We start from the raw sequence: 22,331 nt of genomic DNA on the forward strand, positions 1-22,331 counted from the left end.
TTAAGAGGTTGTTTCGTAAAAGAAATTGTATCTTAGGTCTTTTTTATTGATTTAACCTTAAAGATAAAAGTCTTCCTTTGATAATTAAATAGCAATTACCTCCAATAATCAATTAGTTTTATGGTGGTAGCATAGAAGGTAGGATCCGCCTATTCCACATATCCCTACCGCGATATCCCCCCCAGCGGGGATATGTGGAATATTTTTCCATCTATTTCTACTGGTAGGGATACGTATAGAAGTGGTATACGCGTGCCTCCGTGAGGGACAAAACATACGCAAATGCGACACTGTGATTGGTCGAATTTATTTGTTGCCCACCATTATCCATAATAAAAAAATGGTGGGGAAGTTTAATCCTATAGATTCATGGGTGGTGGTCATTTTTAACAAGGAAGCTGGAAAACTGTCATTCTTCCGGAGTTTGATTACGACTGGCCAAATGTATAAACATTAGAATAATTTAATTGCTATATTCAAATAGCCTATATAACGCTGATTCTAACAATATGTGATTTAATATACTTTCAAACATAGAAAATCTTAAATCGACGATTTTGTAAAATTTTCTTAATCTACGCTGACCACCCACCGGGGCCCCGCCACTTGACTACTTTTCGCGTTTTCGGTGGCGCCACTTGAAGGGATATAGGAAGTTTTTTAGGAAATGTGTAAAGTAATCTTCATAACGAAGCAATAGGAACCAATAGGATTTTTTTCGCGTGAGATCTTCGTACGTCTTGGAAGCACCCCACGTCGATTTCACGAAGTACAGATCATGCTTGGGTTTGTATTTTTTTGCTGTAGGCATTAACCACCATAAAAAAATAGGTCCACACTGAAAATTTAAAAAATCTTTAGAAATTGTTAATACCTGAAAATGTTTGTGATCCACTGGCAGCAGTCACGTAGGTAATTCATGAAACTGCGTCCTTGAGAGTTAACAGATTGGACTCCAGGGGTGTCAGACCCCTACAGGGATCCTGGCACTTCTGTCTAACACATTTTGTACAAACACTGCCTTGAGAATTATTTGCCGGTAGTTCTTTCTTTATATAGGATTGTATCACTAAGAAAAAGTAAATCCACACTGCAATAAAAAATACTTAAGATTTTTATCAATGATATACTGATGGTGACTTATATGCAAAAAGTGTATAATATAATAAGTTTAACAAGTAATTGGCAACTAATGGCGATAGAGATAATTATTGAAAATTTGGGTATGACTAAATTTGCTAGTCGGAATTTTTTAATAGGCTGTTAAATCTTTTCTACTTACTAGTAATTCATCTTTCGTTTTTTAAAACAGTAGGAGTAGATTTAACTTACATCCTAGGTCGACAAATGTTAAAGCTAGCTGACAAAGGGCGATGCCTTTTCCCCGAAAGGCGCAGATTGTGACATACATTATTCCATAGATACTTGAGAGAACCAAGGCTATCAATCCACTGATGATAAAAGCTATAGTCACTCGACGCGTAGGATTCTGAAAAAACGATAAGTATTTAGATCAATAAAAATACATATAGGTACCTGCTGATAACTATTAGCTGGGTCCACACAGAGCGAGCATACGCGCGCGCGAGGCAATTTCCTCGCGCGTATGCTCGCTCTGTGTGGACCCGGCTATTCATTATAAATTTCTTGATCAATATGCATAGGTATTTTGTATTCAATGATCATCGTCGTTTATTGCTAATACTGCTGCTTCAGCCACTTTTGTTATCAATATCATATATTTTCACTACTTAAATAGGTTACAGGGGCCCACTCTTATTTTTTACTATCATGATAAAAAAAAGATATTTGTTGAGCATAGGTTGAAAGCTTCGAGCAACACCGGCTTCCGACACATCGGAAGGGAGGGGCCCAAGCGATATCTCACCGTACAAATCTTTCTGCCATTTTTCGCGGGGGGAAAGGTGCACACAGTCGCACTTCTCACACACTTACATATAAAATCCAATCTGTAATGACGACACAAATACATAGAAAATGACACACGTCAAAGACAAATCTTGCAAACCTCGATCTCTTTTTGTGTACGGACGAGTGACAAGTGTCACAACACGCACACTAACACATTTTCGTTGAAGTATGTTATTGTATTCTGAGAGATGAGAAGTCGGATTTGTCGCTCGACCGATCCGCAATTTGTACTGAGCGAGCAAAATCGATAAATCCAACAATTACATGAGACTAAAATATAATAATTGTGTTTAAATGTAATTAAACGTATATATGTAAAAAAAAATATTACATGTGAAATGTAACACTTTCTTTTTGTAAATTTGATGTCCCCGACCTCTTTTTATAACAAAAAAACCGAGCAAACAGGCATTTTTATGCAGCAGTGTTCACGCGCGCGTCTGGACTCGGTCTAGTGAAAAATCTAGTTTTATTACCCGCGCTAGATTAGATTGACGCGCTAATCTTGTACCTCGGCAGAGGGGAAATAGTGCGAATGCCGCCTCCCTTCCGTGTTGCTCGAAGGTTGAAAGTAATAATTTAATAAATCTGATATAAAATACATTTTGGGACGTTGATAACGTTTACCTAGATGTCACATTTTGACCTTTTTCTAACTGGGGAAAAAAACATTTATTTACATACAATATTATATACAGTGGTACAGTCACCTGCAATAATATGTTACACAACGAAGGCCGCAAAAATATCTGACACGATCTTATATGTAGAGCCATAACACCGTGTCACATATTTTTGCGGCCTTCGAAGAGTAACATATTATTGCAGGTGACTGTCTACTAAACGAAATTAATAAATAGCTTAAATCCAATTCTTTCTATCTTACTTAGCTTTCCTGTCTCACATAAATAATACACGGCCTCTTAGCCTAGACAGTATAGTGACCCTGCTACGCAGCATGAGGTCCGGGTTCGAATCCTGTTAACTGTTAAGGCTATTGATCATTAATATCATTATGTTTAAATATTTGGTCCCGTGTTATGGATGTTATCCATATATATATAATGTAAGTATTTATATATAACTAAATAGTATAATTATATATCTTCATCTAGCACCCACAACACAAGCTTTATTAAGCTTACTGTGGGACTAGGTCGATTTGTGTAAAATTTAAAATTCTCGTACCTATAAATTTTGTTTTCTTTATTTATCATAACTTACCCGATAAATCCTCATCAGTAGTAACATACTTGTGATCAAAAAAACAACGTCAGAAATCAGCATGATCCATCCCAGTGCCTTAATAACTTGGTTAGAAACTCCTCCTTCATCCTGACTTTGCGCCAGACAAGAAATCCCTAAATCAGCGTTCATGCCAAATCCGAAGCTAATCTGAAAAATGTTTTAAATATCTGTATATACTCTTGCATGTACTCTAAGGTAGAAAATCTTAGGTAGAGTTAAATTTTAATTATTTCAGAGTACCTACTCTATATTTATTTTACTTCTGCCCGCAAATACATAATACAAACTCGTACGTTGCCGTGAGCTACAGGCTAGGTTAGGGGCCATTTTATAAGCCTGCTGTCACCAGGAATTTCAGCAGAAATCTTAATTTAATCGTCCATGACGTTAGAAATGTACATACCTCATTCATTCATTCCTCTTGTCTTACAACCTACAAAAACTTATACATAGTACGATTCACTGGTGCCCTTACCACGTTATTGATGTTGACGTCCACGACATCCATCCGGCTGGCCCCGGAGAGGAGGCACGCCACGCGCACCGCATATGAATGCCGGATCATTAACCATGATAATAGTGGATTGGAAACCTGTAACAAACGCACATACGTTAATGCACATATTTTGTGTGGTTTCTTTTAAGAAGTCACAGTAACTGAACGTCTGTCTTAACGTCAGAGACAAAAGCCATATTACAGGCATACACCGGGCCCATATAGAGCGGCTTGGAGAACACTGGTGAAAAGTGTCCACAGTCGTCACGTCCCTCAGCCATGAGGATACGACAAAGAAGAACGTGTGGTACTATACAGCACGTCCACGGATGATTTTATTATTTCTTTTGCGGTACATATTCATGAAAAGAAATGTACTTTTATGTACTTATGTTTTTAAAAAATGTACTCGCACGGTTTTGGTATAGCGACATACAGGTCGTGGTCGTGCTGGGTAGATACTGCCTGGCACGACCACACTATATTTATGGTTAATTTAATGTCAAATGAATACAAAACAAATGTACTCAAATTGTACTATCTACAAGCACATCAAAATGTGACAGTCATACTGCAAAAATCGGTGTCATGATTAAAAAAGGTGAACCTAAGGGCTGATATAGACGGCGCGCGAACTCGCATGCGACTTTCATTACATTTTTTTTGATCGGCTGGTTGAAATAACTAAAATCTCATGAGAGTTCGTTCGTTTACGCCGCACTGCGACGCGCAGCGTTGTATTTGTATCGGGGCATCGTTTAAAATGGCGGAAGCGCCATCAACAATAAGGTCCCTTTACATTGATGATCCCACATTTAGACATTATGCGCGCGCGAACTCTCATGAGATTTTAGTTATTTCAACCAGCCGATCAAAAAAAATGTAATGAAAGTCGTATGCGAGTTCGCGCGCCGTCTAAATCAGCCCTTATAGGTTCACCTTTTTTAATCATAACAGCGATTTTTGCAGTATGACTGTAACATTTTGATGTGCTTGTAGATAGCACAATTTGAGTACATTTGTTTTGTAATCATTTGACATTAAATTATCCATAAATATAGTGTGGTCGTGCCAGGCAGTATCTACCCAGCACGACCACAACCTGTATGTCGCTATGCCAAAACCGTGCGAGTACATTTTTTAAAAACATAAGTACATAAAAGTACATTTCTTTTCATGAATATGTACCGCAAAAGAAATAATTAAATCATCCGTGGACGTGCTGTATAGTACCACACAGAAGAACACAATACAAAATGGGCTTTTGGCCTGGGAACATTCATTATTGTTTCTACACCTTTAAAGTACCCCAAATGGTGTATTTATGTGACGATTGAACTGAAAAACTGAAAAATAAGGTAGACTAATATACGAACAAGGGCAAGGGTAGCGATAATGGCTGTAGCTGTCCTTAAACTTTTAATGCATACGCAACATGTTTCGAAATCTGGCCAATATTTAAAAGGCATACTAAGTGTAAACGAATTATATAATCCTACATATTCTAGTAGTCATTGTGCTTGACTGACAGAACATGTCAAGTTCCATAGACAATATTAGCATTGATAGATTTATATAGCTTGGAGTTTGGATTAGACTCTGTGATAATTTTTAAGAAATTAGGGCATCAAGAAAGATGTGTGTGTCTGTTTTGAACTTTTTAAATGGTTACGAGTAACACTATCAATATCACAAGCAATATTCCTGATAATCTTGATGCATTATTTGACTGACTTAAATCGAAAGCATGCTTCGTCGACAGCTGCAAATTTAACTGGTATTAATCTATTTTTACTTAAGGTGCCAACACACTAATTTCGCTAAGGATTCCTCCGTAATACTCAGCTTAGTTTTAAGCGCCGAAACCGGGGATCACCAGCCTTATTGCCAGGGGCGCGAGGCGCGAGGATGCGGGCCCTTGCAGGGTTGCTACATTGTCTTTGATATCATTTAATGTACCTATTATAGGGGAGTACTATCTATCGAATCATTTTGCACTTGCATACTTAGATATCATGATCATCATTAATCACTATGGTCAACTTGCTATTAAAATATAATTATAGATCATCTTTCTCTATGAAAATTGACGTATCTGTCAGTGATGTAAGGTGCTTTTGGCACACAACGCTACGCTGGGGGATACATACAACGATGTAAATAACTGCGTTGATACTGGTAATGCAAACAAAATTTTGCTGTATCTAAGTTTTAGACTTCGGTATATCACCAAGATATCCTGTATATTTGACCGAAGCGAAGCGAAGGTCTACGTTTTGACTCGGGCGTTTTGCTTTTGTATGTCCGGATGTTCTCCTCTACAGGTCGCAATTCTTAACCGATTCTCGTGAAATTTTGTAACGAAATTCTATGAACCGATATTTTTTTTTTGTCGAGCCGGTTTTTGAAAATTTTTCAAAATGGAAAAGTTGTGATAGCTCGCGCTCATACAAATAGTCGTATCGGTATCATAAGAGTGTATTCTTTTTGAGACATGTTTACAGATTAAATGTCAAAAAATTCAGAAAATATATTTCGCTGGTTTTGGAGTTATTAAGATATTTAGTTTTTACTTGAGAATGAGTAGCTAAATTTCGTTACCTTAAGTAAGAACAATCATGGCGTATTTTGCAAACGTTCGCTTTTTTTGTTTGCACAGAAGGTCTGGGTTCGATCCCCAGTAATTATATGCTGGGATATAACTTTTTGTATTTTTTTTTACACTTTTCGTATTGTTTTTTTTATTTACTATATTTTCATCGTGCCCAATATGATATGCTCGCGAGGTCTACAGCTCACAGAGCCACTAGTTAACTTTACTTCAACTTGACTATCCCGAAAACGTTTGTTTCCCACCCCATTTCTGTTACAGCAACCCTAGCTACACAAGGCCTCTTAACAAGATTACATTGGAGATAAAACGGGGCAAATAATAGCGCGCGAGTAAGCCCGGCCGAGCTCGGCTCTAAAACAAAATTAAAATTGGACGAAAACACACCAAGTTTCGTTAAGATATACGCCAGCCTAGTCGCTTTCATTGCCGCTCTGGCTTTGCAGGGCCAAGAGGATTCTTTCTTTTATTACACACTGAAACCCAATTTTGATAAAAACCTGTAAGTATATAAAAACTGATCTTTGTGATTTCTAAACAGCCTTCTGAAAATTACAAAGAAGGCACGTATAACATATTTCTCTGCTGTAATCCATACGCTATACCTATAGCTTTGCTAGGTGTCAATATCACTAGAACTACTCAAATATTTCTGGTAGCGGTTTTTTATACTGGCATTTGGGTAGACAAGAAAGCGAAGAAGTAATATGTTCACACTAATAATCCTAAAAGCTTTAACAAACAACTAAGCAGTATCGATCGAAAAACTCGTGCACTAACATTCTCGTATGAGCACGGTTACACAAAAAGTGGTACACGATACCTAGTATACTATACCTAGAACCACCCCCATATCGATCCCCGTTTTGGAATTCAATTCGCAGAGTGGAATTACTGCGCCGTTTATCTTGGTCGGGTATCACCTGCGCCGATACGTGGCCGGAATGCTCACCCAACCTGATACCATCTGCACGAGGAATTATTTATTCGCTTTCCTGTTACGTATATCATGTATTGAAAACTTTAAAATGCTTTAAACTGAAACAGTTGTGAGTTCGTCTATATGTTAGATATTCGAGTTCAAATGTAAAAAAAATCCCGAGAAATATAGTTATTACATTAATACGTCATCATCATCATCATCATAACTTAAGAGCTTCGGTGGAGTAATCGCCGTAAATAGGTACATAGGTACAAAATCAAAACTAACAACTCTACATTATAATGTTGAGTTGTACATTTTGATATTGTTTATTCAAGTAAGCTCAATTGAGTTAAGTACCTACGAGTAAGTGCAATAAATGAATTAATCAAGTTGAGCCAACAGAAAACCAACTACAAAAACTATCTTTAACATCAATCAATAGCATATTTAAATAAATATACCTCTTCGTAGAATTACGAAGTCTAATTATTATTGTTGATTTGATGACACTTTTTCAGGTTAGGTAATTGGTAAATCACAACTTCAATAAGGTGTAGGTACCTTTTAACAATACAGTGTCAAGCAAAAGGTAGTATTATATGGTGAATAAAATACTTGTTTGGGCAGTCAGTTCAGTAGATAGGAATCTACCTACCTACACGTACCTACAGTGATTTTAGGATCAATGTACGATTATGGCGCCGAGAGTCGGTTTAAGTATTTGTCGTAAGCCTTAATGCAGTGTATTCAACGCGGTAGAGCCAAAACTCGTTCTCGAGAGTAGGTACTCATCGTAACCACTTTTGCATATTCGATATCCAAGTTTTAGTACCTAACTGATATTTAACGAAATTAATACATTTTGACCAGTAAAAAATATATTCGGGTGATTAAGATTCTTGGAATCTTTCTTTTGGAATCGACACCCTAGATCGACACAACTTCTTTTTGTAATATGATCTAACCAAGTCTCACGTTCCTCGTCTGTAACTCAGCCTTGAATAGTTCCACGAATTAACATGTTGGGGAACATGGCGCGTAGGTACCGGGAAGTGTCAAAATATTTCATACAAAAAACCTTCTGTAAATATGAGAGGCGGACCGCAATAGATGATATATATCTCTATTTTTTACTGCCACCGCTCTTATCCTGTCTTTCGGCCGTAGCAAAAACACGCCTCGGGCTCGAGTCACGAATCGCAATATGGGCCTCGTGATAAATCTTCACGAATTCCAGTTTTATTTATTAAGTTGTAGGTGGTTTTACGAGGCCGCTGCGGGGGCCCTCATTACGGGGCTCCGCCGACGTGATGAAAAAACTTTTACCAACGGAATCTTCCTTGCAACATTAATTACAAAAGCCGAAAACTTTCCTCGCGCTTCCCTCCTTACCTGCCTCTCTGTATACCTCCTCTGTATGTACACCTGCCTACGCACACGTTCGCTTTGTATGATCTGAATTTTATGAGTACGCTTTTGAAAGGGGACCTAGTTCCCTGATAAGAATATAGGTACTATGCATTATATATAGGTATAGGCAGCAGTATAAAACTGAAGACATCACGTAGACCGGTCCGCAGAGAGTTTTATGTCGGCAATTCGGAGTTTGCACAAAAGAAATGCGGACTTAGCAGAGAACGTGCCGTCCCATAGAAAAGTGGAAATTGGTAGATACCTACGTTCAATTTGGCCTTTGGGTGCCTTTGGTTAGGTTTCATTATGGTTACCTATTTGGTTTGGTTTGGATAGGGTTATTACTTCTACTTAAATATATGTATAATGATACGAGTATGATGCATGGTATATTTAAAATAATTTATTTGATGTACTTTAAATGTGTGGATCGAACTTTAAATTCAAACCAATTTAATCAGCCAGGGCACCGTAGTCCAATAATCACGGAGGGCGTATCTTGCAGTTAATTTATGCCACAATAACTCAGCTGGACAGCCAGTCAATAGGTAATTTAGACGTTCCGGCAACTTTGTAGTAATGAGAGCGCGCCTTTCCAGCACAGTTTATTGGCGCGTTGAGGGACAAGCGAGTGGGTGTGCTGATGAGCTTGTAGGTTTTTCAAAGCATTCACTTCATTCTTCATTTTCAATCCTATGACAACAGAAACAAGAGTCAAAATTGATAGTAATGGTTCATGCTGTAAATAGGTATAGGTACAGTGTACATTCAAAACCTATTAACTGAAGTGACTCCATGCCGATAATACTGATGCCAATGGCATTGTAATTATTGTAGGTACAAATTAAATAGTACCTCCAAATGCTGTCTACCTACATATCTCATCATGTTATTACTGAAGTGCGGTTGAGGATTATTGACTTAATTTGTTTACAGCTAAAAATCGATATTTGGTTGCACGTTTTATTCAAACCCGTTTTGAAACGGTCGGCAGTCCGGGCTTAAATGAAAAAGCTCATAATGTATAAAAGATACTGCTACATGTGGCAGTTTGTTATGAAGTTTATTGAGAAACCAGCGGTGCTAGTTGCAGGGCTTATTGAGAGAAAAAATATAAGACCACCGTCTCGAGTGTTATGTGTCATAATTTACAGATTGAATCGCTTCGCGTCCCTAAAATTATAATATTGTGAACGAAAACAGATACGTTACAAGTAGTAATTGGATAGTTAGATATTTTACGTTTACGATACGTAGGTGGATGTACAGCGACGATAATCGCTTTGGGAAATATGGAACACGACGCCGGAATGTTATTAAAGATTTTATTAAAGTTTCAGTCGTAAAGTAGATCATAGGGAATGATTCCACGGGTTAACTCTTTATAATGATGCTAGTGCTATCATTTGTCGAACACGTTTCAAGCCTTTATGGTTTGTTATTACTGGCGTTAGAGCTGATGAAGTCGGGTTGCCTTAATTCAATTTATTATGTGTGGAAAGGTGTTATTTTAACGTCCATAGTAATTGCGTGCGTGCATAGCAGATGCGTAATTTTCTAAGAAAATTTTAAAGTACATAAGTATTTGTATATACAGTTTAGTATATTTTCTTGCCGCGCCCCATTTGCATGTAATATCGTTTTCCTAGCGAACTATGGAGTGTAGAAGTACAAAGTATTAGGTACATTCATTTGAAGCGTTTAGGTTGTAAACCTTATCCTAAATACGACGTTTACTTATCTCGAGCAATCAAATGTGTGTACCTCTACCTTCCATATAGCGAGCTGTCACTAAATAGCGCGTATCAGATTAAAAAAAACTATTTAGAATATGATCAAAGTCAATCTAGCTAAACTTTTACCGCGATAATTAAGTTTTATCAGTTAAGGCAGCTGAAATAAGAGTTGTATATTATTGCCAATATCGCAGGATAGGTACAGAAATTATGAGAAGTTATCTCTTTGTGTTCATAGGAATGAATAAGGGCCTACGAGTAGATCTAAGTGGTTTGGCGCCACATGATCGCCACGAAATGTCGCTTATCTGCCTCTTTAATGCTACTTCATTTGCTTTAAAATATTTTCATACTCGTTTATGCCGCTTTATTAAAGATAAAATACATTCGTTATCATTTATGTTTGTTTTTAGACGTTTATTTAAAAATCTCTGGTCATTTGAGGAGGTGGAGGTCGGCGGGGTGCAGGTGCGCTCGTAAAGTGAACGTTTTATGGAAATATAAGATCCTTGTCGGGCTCGGGCGCAGTACGTGGCGCTGACGCCCTATTCGGAAAATTAAGACTGGACACCTTTGCGTTCGATGCATACAACTTTAGAATTTTATACAATACCCAGTGGTTCTAATAATAGAAAATAAAAATGTTAGCATATAAATAAAACAGATACATACATTCCAAATTCCAAATAAGTATAGGCAAACGCGTGTCCTCCTTGATGTGACAGAAAGTTTAGACAAAAAAATTACTAAATAGGTACCTATACAAATTGCTAGATGGGTTCCTCTAAATTACATTCATGCCGAATGAAATTAGTTTATTATATTTAAAACAGAATATGTATTTCATGGTTCATCTTGGACTTTTACTGAATACGTAGGTTATGGATATGTATGTATCCATAATATATGTAGATAAGGTAAGAGTCGTAGATAGCTAGAGACGTGATAAACACGGTACCTGCTACATATCTTGGAACCCGATATCAAATAATATCAGATATTCTTTGCCCGATTCGAACTTTAAGATACGTCAATTAATAGATCTAGAAACGATATGGATTAGATGTGTCAGTGTCAGAAGTGACGTTTTTGTTTGAAGAAACGTCACACTTAATACTGATATACAGGGTGATTCAGGAGACGTGAGCAGGACTAACACTGCGCATTTCGTAAATTATAAGCAAATGTTTCGTATCAGTATTAGTGAGGTTAACCTTAATTTTCTAGCTGTGTTGAAAAAAAAAAGTTATTAATTTATTTACGACATGCATGGTCACCCTAACATTAGAATACTAAACTAGGTACCGATATTCTGTGTCAAATTGAATGTCATCACTGTCATCACGGTCTGGTTACTTTTGAAAACTCGTATCTCACTCAAGTTTGACAGTTTATTTTCTTCGTAATCAAAATTCTGTCATTACGGTTAAAGAGGTTTTATGTTTATTAATTAGGTCTTGTAGGGTGACCATGATTGTAGAGATTAATTCTCTATTAATTTGCCCTAACTAAAAAGTAAAAAAATAGGAAAAAGTGTGGTTGTTTCAGCTAAATACGACGGTGATCGATCAATTATCAGTTACTGAGTGTGCAGGATTAGTCCTGCTCACATCTCATGAATCACCCTGTATTTGATACTGAATCAAATGTGACGTTTCTTTCATTTGACGATTAAAGTTCGAATCGGACCGTCAATTATTCATATGATGATAATCTAGGATGACAAAAGGTTTTAAGTCAGCTGCTGCATGGTGCTTATCTTTTTATCTCTCAACGGTAACAGGCACAGGTTGCTCCCGTATATCATGGCAACGTAACATTCACGTTACTTACATTCAAGTTACGTACATTCATTTGAAGCGAGTAGGTTGTAAACCTTATCCTAAATACGGCGTTTACTTATCTCGAGCAATCAAATTTGATAGCGATCGAATACGGAGGAATCTATTTATCCAAATAGCTGAGTTAACTCCCGAATTCTACATCCCGCTCAGAATCGATACTCGATGCCTATAAAATAGCATCGATTCACTAACACATAAAACGGATTCAAGTCTTCTGCTCTCTGTATAAAGCTAGAGAAGGGTTCCACTTTTATTGCAAGGAATTTGCATATAAAGTAACCATTGAAGAAAAGCGATCTCCGTTTGGCTTGGTGTTTTTTCGTATTCATTGTTGGAAGGCCGCGTATTCGCGCACATTCCGTTTTATGGTTCATGATGCTTTCTTAGCTTTTAAATATATAAAAGCATCAACAGTTTTTTACGCTGCTTGATTTATTTTGAGAAAACACTTTTTATGGTTTTTTGTTGCGAGTCAGAATTGTATCTACTTATTGTAATGATATGTTCGTTGTTATTAACTTCAATGTCTCATCGACTTTTCTTTTTTCAGATTCATGGATAATTTGCAGTCGCAGAGATTATGGATGCATAAGCTGGTAAAGTAAGCTTTATTTTTTACATAGGCGAGGCACTAATACTTGAAGTTATGACGACGCGACGGGATAAGGCTTATATTAAGGCGCATATAAGATGTGAACAAAAAAACGCATTGACCACGGGGCGTTTCCGAGGATTCCTAATAAAAATGGTATTTAATTGAAGTCGATAACGCGTCGTGGTGAGAGGGCTAATAAAGTGTCTTTATTATGATCGTGTTAGCCGGCCTGCCGCGATAAACTAAACACTATCTGGGCCCGGTCGGGCCGTGTACCCGTGTACCGTGTAGCGGCGAAATAATGATCTCGGGGATTTTGTTGCGCATAAGTATCCGGAGAGGTTTTATTTTGGTTTGTTTTTGTTTTAAAGCTTTCACTGGTGTCTTGTGTTTTCTTCTTATTTTATGGTGATAATAGTTTTTGTTTCGTTTCAAAGCTATAGTTTAAGCTTTTAGTTAAGCTTGGCGTTCAAAAGCGTCTATAAAATGGAAGTGCCATTTTAAAGATTACGCACATACATTATTAGGTGGATAGGTATATAAAATATTTTATCACAAATACGTACTATGAATACCTACCTATCCACGATTAAATTGAAATAATATATGTTAATTAATTAAAATGGAAACAGGACAATACCTATAATTTATTCAAATGACGAAGCCGAGAAGATTATCAGTTCCTTCTCGTACGGAAAAAATATCGCCCCCACTGTAGTAGGTAGGTTACTATTCGCTATCGCCGCACAGCTGGACTCAGCATATTTAACTTCTTCTTCTTCTAAGCTTTTTTCCCATCATCTGGGGTCAGCTCTCCTTGTCTGTCTTTTCCATTTTTCCCTATCCTGCGCTGTTGCTGCGTCCATCTCGGTCTCCTTCAGATCTCTCTGGACCGTCGTCAGCCAGGTGGCGGGGGGTCTTCCGCGGCGACGCGTCGTGGTGGGTAGGCTTAGCGCTACGTTTACCATGTGGTCTGTAGGGCGGCGGAGTATATGGCCATACCATCGCAAGCGACGTTCCTTGACCTTGTCAATGATGGGAGCGACTTTGTAACTGCCTCGGATTTGTATGTTTCGAACTTTGTCTAGAAGTGTTACGCCCGCTGACCAGCGTAGCATGCTCATTTCTGTCACGTGGAGTTTTGACAGATGTTGCTGTGTATATGCCCAGCACTCTGTACCGTAAAGTATAGCTGGTCTTATCGCTGTTTTGTACAGTTTACCTTTTAGTTGGATGGGCATCCTTTTATCGCACATCACGCCTGTGAGCTGTCTCCACTTCATCCATCCTGTGGTTGTTCTGTGAGTTACATCTTTGTCGATCTTGCCGTCACTACTGATGATAGACCCTAAATATTTAAAATGTTCAACCGTTGGTATTGGTGTGCCTTCTATGTAGAGTTGTTGGTTTGTATCCGTGTGAACATCGAATATACACGACATCTGCTCCGTTTTCTTGCGACTGATTTTTAGACCATTGCTTTCAAGGGACTTTGGCCTGCAGTCTAGATCCTTCTGAAGGCCTTGGAACGAGTCTGATATAAGGGCGACGTCATCTGCGTACAGTATATTCCATGGCACTGGTCTCTGGCACTGGCGTGTTAGGTAGTCCATGGTGACATTAAACAAGAGTGGACTGAGTGCTGAACCCTGGTGCACTCCAACTGTAAGTTCAAACTCAGCATATTTAACGCCTCAGCTTTTTCGAGATATATTATACTTATACTATAGTTTAGGTCTTCACATTCTACAGCGTATGGTGTGGTCGGCCTTTTAAAACTAAACCATTAGGACCAATATTAGCAGTGTTTGAATCCTTGCACCTTAAATGGCACAAAGTTGCACTTTTCGTCGGTAGTTCGAGATACAACGGTCGCAGTCACAATGGCGTTTAAGTGATAGTTATGGCAGTTTTTATAGGCAGTTAGATTTATTTTTACTGCACTGTTTGTTTAATGTGTTTGCGAGGCAAGAGTTCGCGACAATTGCTCTCGTGTTGTACTTAGTACTTATCTTGCTGCAATTTAATTCAGCAATGCTGTTAATAACGGAGTAATCAGAACAGAATATTACTAGTCGTTATGCTGTCGTAGTAGCAGATTTTCTTGATTGGGAAGATGTGTTTTTGCAATTAAAAATAATTGCCTTTGGGTTATATTACTTACATTAAAATAAGTTGACTTATTTTATGTTAATATTTCAAATGGTCTAAATCTTTTGTTTTAATGTTAGAGCGTTTTCAAAATTATAGGCATTTATGCATATACCTAGATAATTACCTAAACACACTAAGGTACCTAGGTACCTTCAGATGTCTGAATAAAGTTAAACCAAAACCCTGAAATAATAGTTACAGCTTAGTTTAGGTATGTTAAACTATTCCTTACCTATACCTACATTGATTTTTAATTTCACCTATGGATTTTTACCCGAACTATACCAAAGGTACTCTAAATTAAATAGGTATAACGTACATATATTCAGTAAGTGGGTAAACAATCTTGTGTCGGGCGTTTATTATCTTGGAGGTTAGCGGAGTGGGCCTAATCAGGAGATATGGGCAATAAACTCACCGGTGGCTGCATGGCCGAATTGACAACCCTGCGGGACGTCATGTGAGACAGTTAACAGTATTGCTATATTTTTCTATCTACCTACATAAGTACCAAAATTAAATTATTAGGAGCTCATTTTGACTGTTCAAGTCACATCATCCCTATTTTTAAAAGTTACACAATTTAATGTGTTCTTCCTCTTATCGTGTGAAGGGATCATAACTAAATTGTATTTTGCCAATATTTTGCCACCTCTAACCCCCGGGGGGTAGCTCTTATGAGGTCTTCTGTAGTGCACATAGTTGGACACAGGGAACACTGCATCATATGTTGCGTTGTTTGTAGGTCGCCACATTCAGCTGATATTCCCTCTATATTGACGGATATTATTGTCAATGTTGGCCCCGCAGGGGGCGTCTCTCTAGATAGCATATGTGGCATATTGGCACTTCTTGATCACCTTCGGTGCGCAGCAATCGGTTTCACGGCTTGTAGGCCGCTACTCACGGGGAGGGCCCGAGCAGTAATTTGGCTATGTAAGCTCTGCTCTTCTGGAAGGCTTGCTGCATCCCCCCCATTTAATGTGTTAGAATCGTAATTATTTTTATCATAACATAATATTGTATGTATTGCATGTCCAGTCGACGTCAAAGATTTATGTTTAAATTTTTCGCCTTATACAAAGAGATAAGGTGCAAAAGTGTAAACATATCTTTGACGTTGACTGTCCTATGTACATAGTACATACCTACTTAACTTGTATTACACTACACTTGGTTGAAAAAAAGAAGGATTTTTTTTAAATCAACCCTTCTACTACTTAATACTAAGTCGGTATACGATTAAAATACTATTTTGGGCTTTAAGCTTAATTTTCGATACAAACTTGTAAATGTACCTACTACTTTTGTACCTTCTTGTTTGCATAAGATTACAAAATACAAATAGTTCCCCTCTGTGATTTTACTCAATAGATGGGGATTGGGGGAGCTTTTCGTGTGAGCTCAGGCACAGACTAAAATAGATGAAATTGCCCTCGTTATTTCAAAACAAAGATCTCATCAAAAATTCACCATGTGACTCTCGGGATGTATCCAATAAATCAGTTTTACAGCATTCCCGTGTCATTTCAGTCGTCGAACGGCATAAAATGATAATTTTACTGCGCTCCCCTTCCGTCTCCAGGCTTTACGACAATTGTGAAATGTATCGACAGTTCGGGTGTCACCTCTGAGGTGGACAAACCGTTAAACACGCTGAAAATGTAAAATTTCCTAGTTTCCACTGCCACAAGGATCATATTCGCTTGGTTTACACTTTTCCGTGGCAAACTGTTGTGTGGTTAATCAGAAGCATATGGTACCTTCCCGCCCCCGCGAAGACTCTCGTCTGATACTTTAAGAGGTGCTCCTGAACGCATCAATCTTTCAGGTGACTTTAAAAGTAATGAATAATGGTTGTACCGGGAAGATATTTCGAGGGCTACGCCGTAAATCTACAAAATCATTAAGGATTTTTTCATGAAGGCAAATAGGTGTACCTACCTATACTTACATACATATTACCTATGCCGAAGATAAAGCGCGTAATAGTAGTTTGGTGTAGCAAGGTACCTATTGTACCTAATAGATATTTAAATAAAAAAACCGGCCAAGTGCGAGTCCGACTCGCGCACGAAGGGTTCCGTACCAAAAAACGCAAATAAAAACACGTTTGTTGTATGGGAACCCCACTTAAATATTAATATAATAAATTATATTCTGTTTTTAGTAGGTATTTGTTGTTATAGGGGCAACAGAAATACATCATCTGTGAAAATTTTAACTGCCTAGCTATCACGGTTCATGAGATACAGTCAGACAGACGGACAGCGGAGTCTTAGTAATAGGGATCCGTTTTACCCTTTGGGTACGGAATCCTAAAAATGGTAGGTATCTAGGTAAAGTCTGCACCTACCATTTTAGGTATTGTGGAACAGAACAATAAAAATATATAAATAAGTTTCAACATTTTACTCGTGAATACCTAAATAAGGCCTGATAGGTAAATATTCCCTATAGTTATAATCCTATTGTAAAATCTGCTGACTGCTGACCATTGGTTTTATAAAGGCAAGTCAGAGCTGAAGCTAGGATTTTTATACTGTCGGCGATAAAATACCTAATCCTATGTTTTATCGACGATCCCATTTATATTCAGTCTTCGCTTCGCGAGAGAAGACTCAGCAGCTAATTTTATAAATTCATGTCACGTTAAAATTACCTACTTGAAAACCCTAAATCAGAAATTAGTCAAGTAAATGCTGATGCTGTCTGCTTGGGTTTTCACCGAATTATTGTGATAAATTTGATCAAACACTTTGATTAAATTTATTTTTTAGGGTTCCGTATTATTTGAATACCCAATCAATTCTTGTTTGTATGATATGAGTAGGTAAACATTTCATTGAAGTTTTTTCTCAACTTATCGGCACATAAAAATGGGATGACCTATCAGTGGCCGAACCGTATTACCTTAATAAAATCTTTGCCAAAGTCTATTATTGCTAGTCAAATAAAAATATTCTGTTAGGTATGTCATTTTAAAGTAATTTAATATACCAATTAATTTGTCCCTGCAAATTGAACCACCTACATAATCGTTGGGCTGAACTAGCATGGGGTTCGGCTACTACTGAGCCAATAATGCGAGCCGCAACCTTAGATCAACCAGGGCTAATAAGCGACTTACTACTGGAAAGCGTATGGAAGCCAGCGAGAAAGGCGTTCTTCGACGTTCGCATTGTAAATGCCGACGCCGCCTCGTATGGTCTACTCACATGGCCCACGATTGCCCAAATACACGCTCGCGAAAAACATCGCAAATACGACCTGGCTGCAGAAGATTTCAGAGCCTCATTCACTCCCCTTGTGGTCTCCTGTGATGGCGCTGTCGGAACGGAATATGAATCCTTCATAAAAAGAACACCCTTAAGCTCCGTGAAAAATGGTCCAAACCATACTCACAAATAATCAACTGGATCAAAGTCAAAGTACAAATATCAATCATCAGAGCGGTCTCTCTAAGAATTAGATGAACGAGAAGAAGGATAGAAAGATTTGGATCTGAAGACGGCTGTGGAATACCAATCCTCGAAGATTAGATTTCTCTTCTTCCAAAAGAAAGAAGAGAAATATATATATACATAATCATTGCTCTTGATCTGTTAAATGTTTATGCTTGTGTATAAATTTTATAAAATACCCGTAGGGACCTACTACATCTGAGGAAAATAAACTCTTAACTTTTGATTAGGTAGGTACCTATTGTTTGACTTAATAAGAAACATTAATTCTCATTAAATAAATTTATGGAATGAGTACCTAAACGTTTCCTTAGAGCCGCTTCAAAACGTATCGTCTCATAAATAATCTAATTATCTGCCCGTGGCCAAAACATACCACAGTAAATTATGGCTAACCCCTTAGATGTTTATTGCTAGACAACAAAAGCGCCATTTCACACAATCAATGAGCCACGTTTCAAAATAAGGGACAGTCGTAATCGAACAATAAATTATGCAAATTATCTTGAGCAAATGACAAAAAGACGGTTTCGCTGTGAATTCACTTTCGTTCTATTCAGAATTAGGTATGATTTTATGGTTTCATAATAAATTACCAAAGGCCTCAAAGCTAGCTATTTGTGACCAATTGAAGGATTCTGACAACATGACTGAGATTTAGTTCTAGCTTTTTGGGGGCCAAGCCAAGATATAGAAGGGCCTCTGAGCACTCAAAGGTCTCAAAGGCTTATAGTCATCATGTCATCTTGCACTCCCCTTGAGTTCTCACAGTAGCTCACTTGGAAGATGCACTCCCCAGTCCTCCCCCAGTCCGTAAAACCTATGTTCTAGAAGCTATCTCTCAGTGACCCACTTCACGATAAGATAGCGGGCCGTTCAGGAGCGGAACCGCTTCAGTTTACACGTCGGAAATGAAGCGGCCATTAACGGCCGCGACAATCGCGGTTTACAGCTGCGTTTCACTTTTACTGCTATAAACCTTCTCTATAAAACTTTAACCGTCGCGCACATCATACAAACACTTCTTCACTGAGGTTTCATTTGTTAGGCAATGGATAGGTACTTGTTAGTGTTACATTACCTTATAGCCAACCAGCACTCAATTGGTATTAGGTACCTATCATAAGTTAAAACTGACAACTTTTTGCGTTGTCATATGTTATAGTGCAGATTATTTTAAGTATGTTTATTCACCAAGCTGAATACAAATAGGTAGGTAGTTCATTAGCCTGATGTCGGTATTTAGACATGTCTATTTATCGTCTCTGCGAAGTACTTATTTTATTTCCTATTTTATTCATATTACATTATTATACATAATAACGACTTAAACTGCCTATTTATTTGTAAAATATAAGTAATAATCTAGCACTTTATTAACCTGTCACAGTTTAATTTACAGCAAAATTGTGACTTAATGACTTATATAATAATCAGTAATCACTATTGGGTATATAATTAGGTTTATAGTTACGTATTTATTATTGAACATAGGCAAAGTGCTTTTCTTACAACCACCATTTATGTAATAACACCTTTAGAACCATTCCAATGTCTAGGAACTCGAAATTACATACAATCTCACCTTGCAAATTAGACCCTTCCAGGAACATATTTACGAGAGAAGCGGGTCCTAATGACGGGGATTGAGACGTAAAGATAGTCTCCCATCACTGTCTAATGCCTCATGCATCAATGGAGGAGTTTCATTAGGGAGACAGCACGTTAATACCCCCGAAACTAATGAGCGCGGAGCTATCAAGTGGTGAGGGAAGCTTGAAATTCATTATGGTTCGTTCGTGCTTAGGTATGCCTAAATTATTTTCTTGTATTGTTCGTTGTGCGTAGAGCAGCAAAACATGGGATTTGAACTTTTTTGAATGAAAGTATAGCTTTAAGAATAATAGACTTGTGTTTGAAAATAATATAAAAAATCTATTCGGTGTGCACAACTGGTCTTGAGCGCCGATACCTAATAGATGCGTGAAAGCAGAAAAAACTGAAATTGAAATAAAAATAGGTTTTATACTGGTAAGTATTTAATATTATATATTGTATTTTACATTTAATAGTGTAGGTAAGCTAGTTAACAGCTACATCTAAGTCCTGAAACTACAATAACTGAACAAGTGTCAATGACAATCGCATCTGAAGTTGCTATTTTACAGCTTTTTAAATGATGGTAACGTCTACAAATGCGTTACGTCACGCAGCTAGGGTTGTACAAAAACCGGTTGGGTCACGCACACAGCGCTAGTATGGATTAGCGCGCCTGCTGTGCGGGCGAACGTCACAAAATGGCGGCCGTAAAAGCAAGTTTAGTGAAGAGTGAGTTACGGTCGGATGGGGGCAGCGGGGTGGGCCCCAGCCAATGGCGTCTCGCTGAGCGAGCACGCCGCCCGCCAACTCTGCTCTTTCTTTTATAGTCGTCGTTGTTTTTCTCTGGCGCGCTTTTTCCTGATTTTTTTGCGGAAAAGTGTTTTGTTTGCTTTGTAAAGAATGCGGAGACACAATGTATATTTAAGCGTTTTTCCCTGTCTACTGAGTGTGTAGGTACACTATGAAATAAGATTTGTGAAGAAGGCAATATTTTTTAATGATCTGGATATTCTGGATAACTACTCCTACAGTCCTACAATCCTATATAGGTATAGGATAGGAGATATAATTTAGTAAATTAATCAAATATAATTTCATAGGTAAATAAAGTAGGTACATGTGTTTAGTAAATAAATATGTATATGTATAATACCTACCTATTTAGTCGTTTACTTAGGTACTTAATTTGTTTGTAATATAAATAGGTGATACTAATATTTACTATTGGAATTAGGTACATGCATATATTTATATGTATTAACCACTCCTGTGTGTAATTTCGCCCTTAAACTGTTTGGCAGAAACATTCTTAAAATTTAAGTAAGTATGACCTAATTTTTGTCATATCTACCTAATTAAATATCGACCGCGTACACCTGAAAATATCTAAATCTATAGGAACGTCGTCATGCGTGAGAACCCTAAATAACTGTAAATTCCATATGGTTACTGAATCCAGGCACGCATGTCGATAAGCGACAGCCTTGTGCTACAGCCCTCCTGCCTACCTACTTGCTTTCATATCTACATAAATAATATGTAGGTCGTTTCATACATACCTACCTAAGTATCTACCGAGGCATTTATTGCATACAGAATACCTTCTAAATTTTAGCATTCTCAAATTATTCTTACTTTGTTATGGGTAACAGCATAATCCAGGTTATTATTTACGACCTACCCACAAAGTGACTAGGTATAGGTAGCTCATATAAAGTAAAGGAAGGAAAACAAGCGGCCTTATGAAAAATAATGATTTGTATGTGTGCTCACTTAACTCGTACTTAATCTAACTAAAGTATCTTATTAAAAGACTTCGTAGATTTTAACAGCTTAACATATATTATTTGAAAAATACATTACTTATCTGTTCTACCTACTTATCTGTATTAAGTCTTTCTCATAATCTTGTAACCGCACTACGCAAGTTTAGGTAATTACATCTACCAAGGTTTCTTGCTTCTACGAATATATCGAACTCATGAATAGTTTTTTTTTACCTAGGCATCTACCTACGCTTTCAGATACCTATAGGTAATACTTACTATTATATACGCCTACCTAAATAATAAATCATCACAACAAACTACGTAATTGATAGTACAAGACCCTTAAAAGTTTTGCTAAATAATTTCAACTCAAGCATAAAAACATAACTGTACAAATATAGCCAGGCTAATAAAATGTAAAAAGTTATTACAGAGAGCGAACTCATCAGCAAAAGTTGCGAAGTAATAATTTACTAAGACGGAGCCCACGTCTCCGCGCCGTGTAATATCTTCCTCTGACATATTTATTGTCTTCGAGGGTGCCT

At 37.6% G+C, this 22,331-nt stretch overlaps 2 protein-coding genes across 2 annotated transcripts in view; one reads left to right on the forward strand and one right to left on the reverse strand.

Annotated features, from left to right (window-relative positions):
- The window catches only part of LOC134800502 (uncharacterized), a 28,718-nt gene extending 23,540 nt beyond the window's left edge, over window positions 1–5,178 (reverse strand). The window contains exons 1-5 of the mRNA XM_063772975.1: window positions 5,053–5,178; window positions 3,656–3,772; window positions 3,157–3,327; window positions 1,333–1,495; window positions 738–801 (exon numbers count right to left, since the gene is read on the reverse strand). Of these exons, the coding sequence (XP_063629045.1) occupies window positions 738–801; window positions 1,333–1,495; window positions 3,157–3,327; window positions 3,656–3,772; window positions 5,053–5,145 (608 nt within the window). The 5' untranslated portion in view covers window positions 5,146–5,178. The remainder of the gene's footprint in view (window positions 1–737; window positions 802–1,332; window positions 1,496–3,156; window positions 3,328–3,655; window positions 3,773–5,052) is intronic.
- LOC134806014 (homeobox protein abdominal-B) overlaps window positions 1–22,331 on the forward strand; it is a 120,718-nt gene that overhangs the window by 23,542 nt on the left and 74,845 nt on the right. The window contains exon 2 of the mRNA XM_063779217.1: window positions 12,756–12,801. The gene's annotated coding sequence lies outside the window, so the exon portion shown is untranslated. The remainder of the gene's footprint in view (window positions 1–12,755; window positions 12,802–22,331) is intronic.

Source organism: Cydia splendana, chromosome 2 (genome assembly GCF_910591565.1).
Source record: "Cydia splendana chromosome 2, ilCydSple1.2, whole genome shotgun sequence".
In the NCBI taxonomy this organism is placed as follows: domain Eukaryota; kingdom Metazoa; phylum Arthropoda; class Insecta; order Lepidoptera; family Tortricidae; genus Cydia; species Cydia splendana.